Raw genomic sequence first — 15,890 nt, forward strand, 5'->3', positions numbered from 1 at the left:
CATGGAAAAAAACACATCTTTTACCGGAACCAGCACCCCTGTTGCAACCAACCAATCAGCGTCCACCTCAACTTCAGGTTTCAACGTCCACGCCACCATTTTCCCTGTGATTCCGGGAGGAAGACCCACTGCTACTGCTACTGCCAGTAGCAGCCAATGGGGACCTTTGCTCCCAACCAACCAGCCACACATCGAGCCAGCCATTGCCGCCTCCACTCCATCCCGGCCAACCACTGCCTAACACAGTAAAAGCTTTGATATCGACGGCCAGAATGACTGCTGGCACTAACCCCAGAGAATTTGTGAGACTCCTGAAAATTCTCTACAAAGCGAACGGTCTCTTTACCTTCATTGTTCCTGAAGAAGTCTACAACACTCCGGTTTCAACTCCAGCAACTGACCCTGTGGAGGATGCCGACTCTACATCCGACGACGATTCCGCCACTACAATGCAGACTTCAGATCCTGTTGTAGTACCTTCAGCTCGCAAGAGTCTGCCACCTGAGACCCCCACTTCTACTACAATTCCAGTTACTAACCGTGGCATCACTGTGAACGCGGCCACGCTTTTAGACTTACTGTCAGCTCCTGCTCCACATGTTTCTCCGGCTGTTGCTAACCCTTCACCCGTCCCAGTGGTGAATTCAGCTTCAATGGACCCTGGGTGTGACCCTGTAGAGGGTCTATACTATGGAGTCCCCTCTGCTGCAGTACCTACTGCTGCTACTCAACCTTCAAGAACTCAATCTTCGAGAACACTACCTTCGCGATCTACCACCTCTGCTCTTCACTCATCTGATGAATCGCATGAGGACGTGTCTGTTGGAACACCATCTCCTCCTTCACGGATATGTCACTACTCAGCTGCCGATTTCCTTTAAGACACCGCACCAACAACCCCCAACGATAGCACCACAAGGCCAGCATCCCTCCTCCTCCCTCACCCCGTATCCTCCATGTCCCCCCTATCACCTTAACCCACACCCTACCTGTCCCCCCTTCCATGAAACCCCCACCCCTCACCCCAAACTCCCCTGAAACCCTGCAAACCACCTCACAGATCATCTCACCCACTGAAAAGCTTCCCACACCAGCAGAATGCTCGCCAAGAAAGGGACAAGAAAATGAACTGAAGAAAGTGAGCTTCAAGGCAATGTACACTAACATAGATGGAATTACAAATAAAACAAGTGAACTCGGAGAATGGGCACTAGAAGAAAACCCAGACATAATAGCACTCACAGAAACAAAGCTAACAAACACCATAAGAAACGCAGTGTTTCTACAGGGCTACTATGTAGTGAGGAAAGAGAGAGAAGGGAGAGGAGGAGGTGGTGTAGCTTTGCTACTAAGAGAAGGTTGGAGTTTCGAAGAGATGGTAATTCAGAACTGTGAAGGTTTCAATGACTACATATCAGGCACCATAGCAACTGGAGGACAGAAAATTATAGTAGTAGTCATATATAACCCCCCACCGAATGTCAGAAGACCCAGACAGGAATATGATAGAAACAACCTGGCCACCATCAATATAATAGAGAGAGCAGCTTCTGTGGCTAGCAGGAACGGATCCAGCTACTAATCATGGGAGACTTCAACCATGGAAAGATAGATTGGGGGAACAGAGACCCACATGGAGGCCCAGACACATGGAGAGCTAAGCTGCTGGATGTGGCAACAAGAAACTTTCTAAGTCAACACGTCAAGGGACCGACAAGAACGATAGGAGGGGATGAACCAGCCTTGCTTGATCTGATATTTATCCTAAATGAGTCGGATATAAGGGAAGTTAAGTTGGAAGCCCCCTTGGGAATGAGTGATCATAGTGTATTGAGCTTTGAGTACCTGGTTGAGCTAGGAATCATCACCCCCAAAAAAGAACTGGGAAACAAAGGGCTGGTGTACCGAAAGGGAAACTATGAGGAGATGAATAAATTCCTATGGGATATACATTGGGACACAGAACTCGGAACCAAGTCCGTACAAGACATGATGGACTATGTCACCCAAAAATGTCAGGAGGCTGTAAGCAGGTTTGTCCCAGCCCAACAGGAAAAAACAGAGAAGGAAAGGAAGAATCCGTGGTTTAATAGGGAATGTATGAAAGCAAAGGAGCTGAACAAAAGGGCATGGAGGAACTTCCGTAATAACAGAACACCAGAAAGTAGAGAGAGATACCAGAGAACCAGGAACGAGTATGTTAGTGTGAGAAGAGCAGCTGAGAAAAGGTATGAAAATGATATAGCTAATAAAGCCAAGACCGAACCAAAGCTACTACACAGTCACATCAGGAGGAAGACAACAGTGAAGGAACAGGTGATGAAACATAGGGTGGGCGAGGACAGGTACACAGAGAATGACAAAGAGGTGTGTGAAGAACTCAACAAAAGGTTCCAGGAGGTCTTTACAATAGAACAGGGAGACGTCACGGCGCTAGGAGAGGTGGCAGCAAACCAGGTGACCTTGGAAAGGTTCGAAATTACAAAAGATGAGGTCAAGAAGCACCTATTGGAGCTGGATGTGAGAAAAGCTGTTGGGCCGGATGGAATCTCACCATGGGTATTGAAAGAGTGTGCAGGAGCACTTTGCTTGCCACTCTCCATAGTGTATAGTAGGTCACTGGAAACGGGAGACCTACCAGAAGTACGGAAGACTGCTAATGTAGTACCAATATTTAAAAAGGGTGACAGACAAGAGGCACTGAACTACATGCCAGTGTCCTTAACTTGTATACCATGCAAGGTGATGGAAAAGATTGTGAGAAAAAACCTAGTAACACATCTGGAGAGAAGAGACTTCGTGACAACCCATCAACATGGGTTCAGGGAGGGTAAATCTTGCCTTACAGGCTTGATAGAATTCTATGATCAGGTGACAAAGATTAAGCAAGAAAGCGAAGGATGGGCGGACTGCATTTTTTTGGACTGTCGGAAAGCCTTTGACACAGTACCCCATAAAAGGTTGATGCATAAGCTGGAGAAACAGGCAGCAGTAACTGGTTGGGCGCTCCAGTGGATAAGGGAGTACCTAAGCAATAGGAAACAGACAGTTATAGTGAGGGGTGAAACCTCAGAATGGCGTGAAGTCACCAGTGGAGTCCCACAGGGCTCTGTGCTTGGACCTATTCTGTTTCTGATATACGTAAATGATCTCCCAGAGGGTATAGACTCATTCCTCTCAATGTTTGCTGACGACGCCAAAATTATGAGAAGGATTAAGACAGAGGAGGGCAGCTTGAGGCTTCAAGAAGACCTGGACAAGCTGCAGGAATGGTCGAACAAATGGATGTTAGAGTTTAACCCAAGCAAATGTAATGTAATGAAGATAGGGGTAGGAAGCAGAAGACCAGATACAAGATATCACTTGGGAGATGAAATACTTCAAGAGTCCAAGAGAGAGAAAGACCTGGGGGTTGATATCATGCCAGACCTGTCCCCTGAAGCTGATATCAAAGAGGATAACATCAGCACCATATGCCAGGTTGGCTAACATAAGAACGGCTTTTAGAAACTTGTGTAAGGAATCTTTCAGAACATTATATACCACATATGTCAGACCAATCCTGGAGTATGCGGCTCCAGCATGGAGTCCATATCTAGTCAAGCATAAGACTAAACTGGAAAAGGTTCAAAGGTTTGCCACCAGACTAGTACCCGAGCTGAGAGGTATGAGCTACGAGGAGAGACTACGGGAATTGAACCTCACTTCGTTGGAAGACAGAAGAGTTAGGGGGGACATGATCACCACATTCAAGAATCTCAAGGGAATCGACAGGGTTGATAAGGAAAGGTTATTTAACACAAGGGGCACACGCACTAAGGGAGACAGGTGGAAACTGAGTGCCCAAATGAGCCACAGAGATATTAGAAAGAACTTTATTAGTGTCAGAGTGGTTGACAAATGGAATGCTTTAGGAAGCAATGTGGTGGAGGCTGACTGCATACACAGTTTCAAGTGTAGATATGATAGAGCCCAATAGGCTCAGGAACCTGTACACCTGTTGATTGACGGTTGAGAGGTGGGACCAAAGAGCCAGAGCTCAACCCCCGCAAGCACAACTAGGTGAGTACAACTAGGTGAGTACCAAGTCAGACTACCACGACCAAGACCGACAAGTCCAAGAAGAAGACCAAAGATCAGAGTTTGATGAAATTGTCAACAAAAAAGAAGACCAATAACGAAATGATTTAATATCAACATCTGTAATCAACCCTCAACTGCCAGCTGCTTTAAAGAACACCGCGACGAGAAGCCCTGCCTCCAGCAAGACACATCAGCGAGCAACAATGAACACTCCACTCTACAACCACAGCATCAGCTGCAATTCTTACCCACGGTGGTTGGGTCACCGATCTTTCATCTCACCTCTTCACCTCGTCTCTAGTTCCTCGCTCAAGATTTCTGCAGCCTCCCCGATCCTTCTCTTCCCGACTTACCAGTCCTATGGTATTGAAACTGAAACTGAAACTTCCGGGCGAGGTATTTATCTCTCCTTAAGTAAATACCTCTCCTTAAGTTGTAAAATAAGAGAAAATTTGATGGGACATGAATGCTCCCTGCCGAAGAAGATGAGACGCTCCATCATGGACTTCCAAGCGGGACATACGACTGTAGCCGTGCTGGGTTTTCTTTTGTGTTAACGTAACTCCTATGATGCTACTGCTCACTGATCTCACCCATAACAAGGGAAATACCTCAGTCCCGTACTCACTCCTTAAAAACAGTGTTAATGCCATATAGTTATAGAGAGTATGGTTAGAAGGTAGGAAACACCAGCCCCAGGGGTAAGCACTCTAGACGAAAATGTCTCAATAATTTGTAATTGAATAAAGTGAACAATATTTGTGATTTATATTATAATGTAACTTGTCGATAGTCTGATGTTCAATCTCAAAGAAGCTGAGTTTGGTATTATCCAGAATAAGGATCGTCCCCAGAGAGAGACGCAATAGCCACATGTCGACAGGAGGGATGTCGGGCTCACGTGACTGACAGGCGTCCCAGCTAAACCAAAAGCTCCTGTTCAGCTAAACTGACATTCATTTTCCTTATTTGAAACACCAAAATCTAGTTAATTTAAATAATCTGAAGTCTCAATAATAAGATGTAACTGATTAATTTAAATTTAGTTATTTATATATGTAAATACCCCCATATATATGAGGAATTATTTTAATGGATGATTTTAAATATACAGTGCACTATTTTCCAAATAATAATATATAATTTAATTGAACAAATATTTAACTGAAATTGATGTTAATGAAATCTAATATATTTAAAATAAATATTCCCTTCACAAGTAAATATTCCCCACACATGTCACTTTACATGTTCTGTAACGTGTGACACCTTAACAATTATGTAAACTGCTTCCTGATATATATACTGCACTCTGGGTATACCTGCCATTGTCAGGCTCTGCCTGTCTTCCATCTGTCCATCTGTCTACCAATCTATCTATCAATTTCTTTATCTTTCCAACCAATTATCTAGCTAGCCATCAATTAATCCAACCATATATTCACCTATTTCTCCATCTTTGCATCCATCCATTAAAATGTCCATATATCTCTTCATCTATCTATTCATTTATCTTTTCTACTAGCTATCCATCTATCTATACATGTATTTATCCATCTATCCATCCATCTTTCTATTCATCTATGTATCCATCTATCTATACATCTATTTGACAATGTGGGATTATATGGCTATCTTGAGATTATCTTGAGATGATTTCGGGGCTTTTTTTTTTTTTAGTATCCCCGCGGCCCGGTCCTCGGCCAGGCCTCCACGCCCAGGAAGCAGCCCGTGACAGCTGACTAACTCCCAGGTACCTATTTACTGCTAGGTAACAGGGGCATTCAGGGTGAAAGAAACTTTGCCCATTGTTTCTCGCCGGCGCCTGGGATGAAACCCAGGACCACAGGATCACAAGTCCAGCGTGCTGTCCGCTCGGCCGACCGGCTAAGTACATGTTTAATTTTAATTTTAGTAAGTGGACTGTATATTTAAAAATCTATCCATCCTTCTATCTATCTATTCCATCTACGTATCCATCTATCTATACATCTATTTGACCATGTAGGATTATATGTGTGGGATATATATATGAAAGTATATATAATAAGAATGAGCGGTCACAGTGTACTGACGTTTGAGTATCTGGTCGAAGAAGGGTTTATGAACTCAAAGAAGGGAACTGAAAACAAAATGGTGGCATTCCGAAAGGGAAACTATGTGGAGATAAGAAAATTCCTAACAGATATAACATGGGAAACAGAGCTCAGGGGAAAGATGGCCCAAGACATGATGGACTACATCACGCAGAAGTGCAAGGAGGCAGAAGAAAAGTTCGTCCCAGTCAAAAAGGTAAAAAAATTAAATGCAGATGAGAAACCCATGGTTTAATCAGAGATGTAAAATAGCAAAGCAACAAAGTAAAAGAGCGTTATCTTGGTTATCTTAAAATGATTTCGGGGCTTTAGTGTCCCTGCGGCCCGGTCCTCGACCAGGCCTCCTCCCCCAGGAAGCAGCCTGTGACAGCTGACTGACACCCAGATACCTATTTTACTGCTAGGTAACAGGGGCATAGGGTGAAAGAAACTCTGCCCATTGTTTCCCGCCGGCGCCCGAGATCGAACCCGGGACCACAGGATCACAAGTACAGTGTGTTGTCCGCTCGGCCGACCGGCTCCCTGCGTGGAGAAACTATAGAAATAACAGAACACTTGAAAGCAGAGAAGGTTACTAGAGTGCCAGGAATAAATACGTCAGGGTGAGAAAAAAGGCAGAAGGGCAATATGAAAACGACATCGCAAGCAAGGAAAAGACGCAACCTAAAATACTGCACAGCCACATCAGGAGAAAAACAACAGTGAAGGAACAGGAAATGAAACTGAGGATAGGGGCAGACAGATTCACTACAAACGACAAGGTAGTGTGTGAGGCACTGAATAAGAAATTCCAGGAGGTTTTCACATTAGAGCAAGGAGAAGTTCTAGAGATAAGAAAGGGAATAGTTAACCAGGTACCACTAGAGGAGTTTGGGATTACCAGTGGGGATGTAAGGAAACTCTTGCTAGAGTTAGATGTGACAAAGTCTATAGGCCCAGACGCAATCTCCCCTTGGATCCTAAGGGAAGGAGCAGAAGCACTGTGCCTACCTCTCTCCATAGTGTATAACAAATCACTGGTAACAGGGAAACTGCCAAAAATTGGGAAGACGGCTAATGCAGTTCCAATATACAAGAAGGGGGATAGACAGGACGCACTGAACTACAGGCCAGTGTCCCTAACTTGCATACCATGAAAGCTTAAGGAGAAGATTGTGCGAATAAAGCTAGTGGAACATCTTGAGCGAAAGAACTTTGTAACACAACATCAACAAGGGTTTAGGTATGGCAAGTCCTGCCTCACAGGATTAATTGAATTCTACGACCAGGCAACAAAAAAATCAGGCAAGAAAGAGAGAGGGATGGGCAGACTGCATATTTTTGGATTGCCAAAAAGCCTTTGACACAGTACCACACAAGAGGCTAGTGCAAGAGCTGGAGATGCAGGCAGGAGTCAAAGGGAAGGTTCTCCATTAGATAAGGGAGTACCTAAGCAACAGAAGACAGCGAGTCACTGTAAGGGGCGAGGTCTCAGATTGGCGAGACGTCACCATTGGAGTCCCGCAGGATTCAGTCCTTGGACCTATACTGTTTCTGTTATATGTAAATGATCTCCCTGAGCGTATAGAATAATTGCTCTCAATGTTTGCTAATGATGCAAAAATTATGAGGAGGATTAAAACAGAGGAAGATAGTAGGAGGCTACAAGATGACTTAGACAAACTGAATGAATGGTCCAAGAAATGGCTACTAAAGTTAAACCCGAGTAAATGTAAGTTAATAACGCTAGGCGGTGGAAATAGGAGGCCAGACACAGGATACAGAACGGGAGAAGAAGTCTTTCATGAAACTGACAGAGAGAAAGATCTAGGTGTCGAAATCACGCCAAACTTGTCTCCTGAACCCTACATCAAAAGAATAACATCTGCGGCTTATGCGAGGCTGGCAAACATTAGCACTGCCTTCAGGAACCTGTGAAAGGAATCATTCAGAACCTTGTATACCACATATGTAAGACCAATCCTCGAGTATGCGGCCCCCTGCATGGAGCCCGTTTCTTGTTAAGCACAAGAAACTGGAAAAAGTTCAGAGGTATGCCACTAGGCTAGTCCCAGATCTAAGAGGGATGAATTACGAGGAAAGGCTGTGTGAAATGCACCTCACAACACTGGAAGACAAAAGAGTAAGAGAAGATATGATTACTACCTATAAAATTCTGAAAGGAATTTACATGTTGAAAAGGATAAACTGTTTAACATGAGAGGTACGGGAACAAGGGGACACAGGTGGAAACTGAGTACCCAAATGAGCCACAGGGACGTTACAAAGAACTTTTTCAGTGTCAGAGTAGTTAACAGGTGGAATGCACTATGAAGTGATGTAGTGGAGTCTGACTTCATACACAGCTTCATATGTAGATATGATAGATCCGAATAGGCTCAGGAATCTGTACACCAGATTGACAGTCGAGAGGCGGGACCAAAGGGTCAGATCTCAACCCCGGCAAGTACAACTAGGTGAGTACACCTAGGTGAGTACGAGAAATACACAGTTTATGTTAACAATCTCACTGTTTCCATTTATTCTATTTATTAATCCATCCATCTATTTATTCTTCCATCTATCTATCAATCTTCTCATCTGTTAATATATCCCTCTATCCAAAAATATATCCATCAATCTATCCATCTACCTATCCATCTCCATGCATACTTATATTTGCACTGTTTATCTCCCTACTGTCTCTGTCTCTGCGTCTCTCTCTCTCTCTCTCTCTCTCTCTCTCTCTCTCTCTCTCTCTCTCTCTCTCTCTCTCTCTCTCTCTCTCTCTCTCTCTCTCTCTCTCTCTCTCTCTCTCTCTCTCTCTCTCTCTCTCTCTCTCTCTCTCTCTCTCTCTCATGTGTGGGTGATCGCCTGCGAGAGGAGCTTAGGAGAGCGTGTGAAACACTCAACAAATAATAGTTACCCCTTACTCTCATAAAGGGCCTTGACTTGATAAACCTTTAAAGCTGTGGAAGACTCGTCTGTTTTATGTGAGTACGGCCAAATTATTTACCGCATGAAATTTATGCTAATTTTCCCAAGATCAGTGTATAATGATACATATTACCATAAGAAAAAAAATTACTCTCAACGTTGGTTTTGAAAATAATTAGCTGAGCAGACGGCTTTAATTGGCAAACATCTTAGTGGTGGTGTGAATGTGATCTTGGCATGCTTTTACCTCTTCAATTTTGACCTCCCCAACCATCCATTGTTCATCGTGTACACCCGACCATTCCCTCTGTCAATATGGACGACGCTAGCCTCAACCGTGTGGCCTCCAACGACGAACAGCCAAACAGACAGACAGACATTCACACGTAAAGTTTGGAGTATGTAGCATGATACAAGTAATGTGTTTCCATTCAGTAAGATACATATTTTGAGTTTATATTTCTTGTGAATAATGTCACCATAAATATTAAACATTTATTGTTTTTTGGAACCATGGGGACGTTTGAGAGCATTTGTGGCATATATGGCACTGGGGGAATACCCGGAGTTGCCTGAGTCTGTCAGTCTGTCTCCACTCTGTCTATCTAACTATCCATCTACCTATCTCTCTATTTATCTATCTATCCACCTATCTCCCTATTTGTCTATCCATTATTCTATATATACATTAATCTATTCTTATATACATCCATCTATCCATCAATCTGTACATCTATCCATTTATCTCTCCATCAACTCCCCCAACAATCAATATATCCATCTATCCATCTATCTGCCCGTCTATCTCAGTCAATCTATTCATCTAAATAACTGCTATCCACCCATCAGCCTATTTAAGAATGTATTTATTAATCTATCCTCCCATCTACCAATCTAGCAATCCATAAATCCTTCGATCTGTATTTCTGTCTGTCCATTTGTACATCAATTCGTTTCTCCATACATCTACTCATCGGTCCATTTATCTATACTTCTATCTACCCGTCGGTCCCTGTATGCATCGATCTATCCATCTACCTATTCATCTATCTATCCATCTATGCATCAACCTACACATCCATCCATCTATACATCCATCAATCCATTCATCTGCCCTTCTCTCTGTCCATTTATCTATATACATACATCCATCTTTGAATACATCGTTCTATCCATCCATCTGTGCAGGCATCTATTCATTAAATTATCCATCTACCTTTCTATCCATTTATCCATTATTATTTCGATCTTGTTTTCTTTCCATTAATCTATCCATCTAGCTTTTCATCCATTAATCTATCCGTTTCGCTTTCTATTTATTAATCTATCCATTAATCTATCTATCTATCCAGTAATCTATCAATCTATCCATCTATTCATTAATTTATCCATCTAGCTTTCTATCTATCTATCTATCTAGTAATCTTTCCAACTAGCTTTCTATTCATCTATTTAACTATCTTTCCAACTATATTTCTAGTCATCTATCTATCCATCCACCTAATTATCTTTCTATCGGTTAATCATGCCAACTATATTTCCATCTATCTATCCAACTATCTTTTCGTCTATCTGTCCTTCTACCTAGACAACCATTAACCCATCCATCTATTTATCTGTCTATCCATCTTTCCAGTCATATATCCATCCATTTTTCTGCTGTTTGTCTCTGTCACTAGATGTCTTTGCCTCTGCCTCTCTGTTACTGTCTGAGGAAAAGTATAGTTGTCTGCGTGTTGTGTTTATTGCGAACCTTACCTCCTGTGGATGTTAGTTTCAATTATAAATTGTTGGTGGACACAGTGGACAATGTTTTATTGGAATAAATCTACAGCTGATATCTGGGAGGCCGCGAGTCACCAGTAATACTCCGCCCAGCAAAGTAGTACCTTCTCAGCTGGAGATTGTTAGGAATAATGTGAACCGGAATAGCCTAACTATGTGAGGGAAAAATGGAATCAATCAAAAATCATGCATGGGGAATATGGTTAATAAAGTCAATAAAGGGTTTGGTTGAAAATGTAGAGCATAGAGTATTAAGGGGCGATGACGCAAGAGCGGTGGACGCCATCTTGACTTGAGGGGAGATGTATCTTGGACGAACAGACCTTGCTACCTGAGGCTTTGTCTCAGGCCTTATAGTCAGATAAGCCACCATACTATTTTAACAGGGTGGCAAGATAGGGAAGAGTACTCAGGCAGTCTTTGGTGATGTTTCATAAGAGAGAGAGTCCAAGTTTCCTAGAGGTTTATATATGTGTGTCACCGGTGGGTAGGTGTAGTGGAGGTGTGCATGGTTCCAGGGTTGGGACTGAGCCATAGGGTATCCAGAGCCCGCTTGGGAGTTTTATTAACTAAGTTACAAACTACAGAATGACCTTGAGTTGTAAGGAGTACAAATTATGTCATATATTATCGTGTGTCATATATATATATATATATATATATATATATATATATATATATATATATATATATATATATATATATATATATATATATACATATATATATACATATATATATATATATATATATATATATATATATATATATATATATATATCACTCCCCCATCATATATATATATATATATATATATATATATATATATATATATATATATATATATATATATATATATATATATATATATATTGTGTATTTAAAGGTTACAAAACATACAAGACAAATGCCTAAAGGTTATGGATCTCTTGAAGCTCCTACGCTTCCGGACAGGAACCGAGGACGCAGCAAGCATTTCCCCTTTGGATCGCCACACTGAGGCGCTAAAACAAAAAACTGGAAGCCCTTGGGTCTCTGGTGACGTCAATGAGCTTGGAACCCAATTCCTTGAGAAATCCCAAGGCACTCTTGCCCCAGGGGCCATGAGTCTCAGACGCTATGGGAACAAAGAGGTATTGACCTTCCAGTTGCCTGTACTTGAGTGATTTTGCTGTTTCCCTGTGGTTGGCCGTCCCACCTGCTTGATCAGCTCCGAAGTGTACATAGGTGTCAGCCAGGGTGGATACACATGTGTAGTCCCACACCAACTGTCTACCCTCCTTCCATGAGTATATGGTGATGCCATCAGGGCGAAGTGCGGGGAAATCCGGGTTTTGGACCCCTAGGATGCGAGGTTCTCTCTCCGCTGGGCACCTAGCTGAGACGAGGCTTCTCTTGATGATGTCATTGACCTCGTTGTGTCTTGCATGCCAGCCCTTTGTGCTTCTGCAATGCAACCCATGCAGTCCGTATTGGTCTGCTTCCACCCTGTTGCAAATACACTTGTATTCAGTGTGAATTGGGGCACCAAGGCGGAGGGCCACTGCTACACGAAGGGATTCTGGATCTAGGCGCGTGCCCATTGCTGACATGGGTACTGCCAGGAGGAAGTCTCCTGCATGGGGGGCATTCACTGCTCTGAGGCGGGCTTTCTCCTTGTCTGATGTTGCGGCGCTGAGCATGGCATCAGCTACTTTTTCCACTAGAGGGTGGTCCCAGCCGAACTGTTTGTGTTCTTTTGTTGGCTCTATAATGGTTGCTGGAGCTGCAAGAATATCCCACTGATTTGAACATTCAGTGAAAGCAGAATCGTGTATTCCTGCTGAATCTCTCAGGGTTGCAGGTAAGATATCTCTGACGAGGTCGTGGGATGCGTGGGAGGAGGAAACGAAGGCCGGTAGAGCAATTTGGGAGGCTGTGCGGACACCAAGGCCGCCGAGTCTTACAGGAAGGGCTGCTTGCTCAGAAAGTAGGTCAACTTAGGGAGAGACAGGCATCTTGTGAGGAGAAAGAGAGTATCATGGGCATCAATCTTGTCAATCCTGTCCAGCATTCTCTTTAGGTCAGTGATTTTTGCAGCCAGGACCTACTCGATTGCTCGTGGGCAAATGGAGGCACCCAGGAGAGTGCAGTCCGGTGGCTCGACAACGAGAATGTCTGGAAAAACATTTTGTATTTGCCCAGTGATGTCTGGGTTGCGGGAGATTATTTCACATTTGGATGCATTGAGAATGAGGCCTAAGGCTGCTCCCTGCTCCTGGATTTTCCTTGTTTCCTCCAAAATGGTTTCCGGGGTTCCAGCGAGAGTGCCATCATCCAGGTACCAGATGTTTAGCTCGCTTGTCAGACTATCAGTGACCTCTTTGATAGCTAGGCAGCTATCAAAGGAGGGAGGCTAAGGGGTCACCTTGTTGGACACCTTCACAGGAGTTTATTTCATGCTCCCCAAAAAGAAGCTTAGAGTCCCCACTGTAGCACGATCGGATGAACGGGTAAATGGGACGGAAATGGTTGTGTACAGCCCTGAGGACAGCGTCTCGTCTGACTTGATTGAAAGCATTTTTGAAGTCAAGCTTTACTAGTGCCTTCTGGTCGGGGAGATCAGCAATGTAAGCCCGCGCTGCATGTGCTGCAGCTTCACAACCTAGGGGAATATATATATATATATATATATATATATATATATATATATATATATATATATATATATATATATATATATATATATATATATGTCGTACCTAGTAGCCAGAATGCACTTCTGAGCCTACTATGCAAGGCCCGATTTGCCTAATAAGCCAAGTTTTCTTGAATTAATATATTTTCTCTAATTTTTTTCTTATGAAATGATAAAGCTACCCATTTCATTATGTATGAGGTCAATTTTTTGTTATTGGAATTAAAATTAACTTATATATATGACCGAACCTAACCAACCCTACCTAACCTAACCTATCTCTATAGGTTAGATTCGGTTAGGTAGCCGAAAAAGTTAGGTTAGGTCAGGTTAGGTAGGTTAGGTAGTCGAAAAACAATTATTTCATGAAAACTTGGCTTATTAGGCAAATCGGGCCTTGCGTAGTAGGCTGAGAAAGGCGTTCTGGCTACTAGGTACGACATATATATATATATATATATATATATATATATATATATATATATATATATATATATATATATATATATATATATATATATATATATATATATATATATATATATATATATATATATATGTCGTACCTAGTAGCCAGAACGCACTTCTCAGCCTACTATGCAAGGCCCGATTTGCCTAATAAGCCAAGTTTTCATGAATTAATTGTTTTTCGACTACCTAACCTACCTAACCTAGCTTTTTCGGCTACCTAACCTAACCTAACCTATAAAGATAGGTTAGGTTAGGTTCGGTCATATATCTACGTTAATTTTAACTCCAATAAAAAAAAATTACCTCATACATAATGAAATGGGTAGCTTTATCATTTCATAAGAAAAAAATTAGAGAAAATATATTAATTCAGGAAAACTTGGCTTATTAGGCAAATCGGGCCTTGCATAGTAGGCTGAGAAGTGCGTTCTGGCTACTAGGTATGACATATATATATATATATATATATATATATATATATATATATATATATATATATATATATATATATATATATATATATATATATATATATATGCGGAAAATCCACAGAGAAATATGAAATGAGGTGAACGTTTCGGCTTTGTTAAAGCCTTTGTCAACACCAGACTGACTAAGGAGAAGGGAGAAGGGGGGAAGATATATAGGCCGACACCTGACCAACCCATCCCAAGGGTTGGTCAGGTGTAATTAACCAAAAACAGGTATAGCTTAGCTTAGAATGCAAAGGTATGATGCAAAGGTATGATGTATGGCGTTTTACTTAACAATTCTGTTCCTAATTGTCCAAGTCGATTTGTTCATGCGTTCAAAAATCTCAAAAAAGATAGTTCATTACATATTACCAAGGCTGATAAGTCAAATGCAGTAGTTATTATGAATAAAGATGACTATGTCCGAAAAATGGAGTTACTCTTGGAAGACAGGGATACTTATCTATTGGTTAACAGAGATCTTACTGAAAAAGTGATTGCACATTTTAACAAAACTCTTAAAACTGTGTGTAAAGGCGATAAAGAGTTGATATCTAGGCTAACAAATCGATCCCCCTCTCTTCCTTACATGTATGGTCTTATAAAAACTCATAAGCCATATAATCCGGCAAGGCCGATTATTAGTTCAATTGGTTCGGCGGCTTATAAACTCTCTAAGTGGTTAGTCAAAGTTTTGTCCCCTATAGTTGGTACTATTTCCAACTCACACTTGACAAATAATGTGGACTTAGTTAATAAGCTATCCACACTGAATTTAAATTTTGATTTTAAACTTATAAGTTTCGATGTGACCTCTTTATTCACTAAAGTTCCTGTTGATGATCTGTTAGAATTTCTACGTGAGGAACTGCCTAAATATAATTTGAGCTTGCAGACCAATAAAGTATTGGAACTTATTAAATTGTGTATAAAAGACAATTATTTTAGTTTTAATGGAAAATTTTTCAAACAAACATTTGGTATGGCGATGGGCAATCCCCTGTCCCCAGTTTTAAGCAATTTGTATATGGAATTCTTTGAAACAAAAATCTTATCCAGGATTATCCCGGCTAATGTGGTTTGGTATAGGTATGTTGATGATATTTTGTGCTTATGGCCGTGCAACAAAGACCAGATAGTTTTTCTTAATGAACTCAATTCTTTGGTACCTTCAATAAAATTCACTTGTGAGACTGAGGAGAATGGTACTCTTCCGTTTTTGGACATTATGATTCATAGAGTCACTAGAAAGTTCAAATTTAATGTGTATAGGAAACCTACCAACGTGTGGTCGTATGTTCATTTTTATTCGAATCATCATAGTAAAGTTAAACAGGCAGTATTTTCAGGAATGTTTCTACGAGCTTTGAGGGTTTGCAGCCCTGAGTT

The 15,890-nt window shown here is 41.6% G+C and overlaps 1 protein-coding gene across 1 annotated transcript; it reads left to right on the forward strand.

Annotated features, from left to right (window-relative positions):
• The first annotated feature begins 272 nt into the window (after nt 1–272).
• LOC138354062 (mucin-5AC-like) lies at nt 273–881 on the forward strand. The gene has a single exon (XM_069307776.1). The coding sequence runs from the start codon at nt 273–275 to the stop codon at nt 879–881; it is 609 nt and encodes a 202-aa protein (XP_069163877.1).
• Nucleotides 882–15,890: the final 15,009 nt, after the last annotated feature.

Source organism: Procambarus clarkii, chromosome 61, assembly GCF_040958095.1.
Source record: "Procambarus clarkii isolate CNS0578487 chromosome 61, FALCON_Pclarkii_2.0, whole genome shotgun sequence".
Lineage (NCBI taxonomy): Eukaryota > Metazoa > Arthropoda > Malacostraca > Decapoda > Cambaridae > Procambarus > Procambarus clarkii.

Coding starts and splice junctions, on each gene's coding strand:
- LOC138354062 (XM_069307776.1), top strand. CDS start 273: ATGACTGCTGGCACTAACCCCAGAGAATTTGTGAGACTCCTGAAAATT.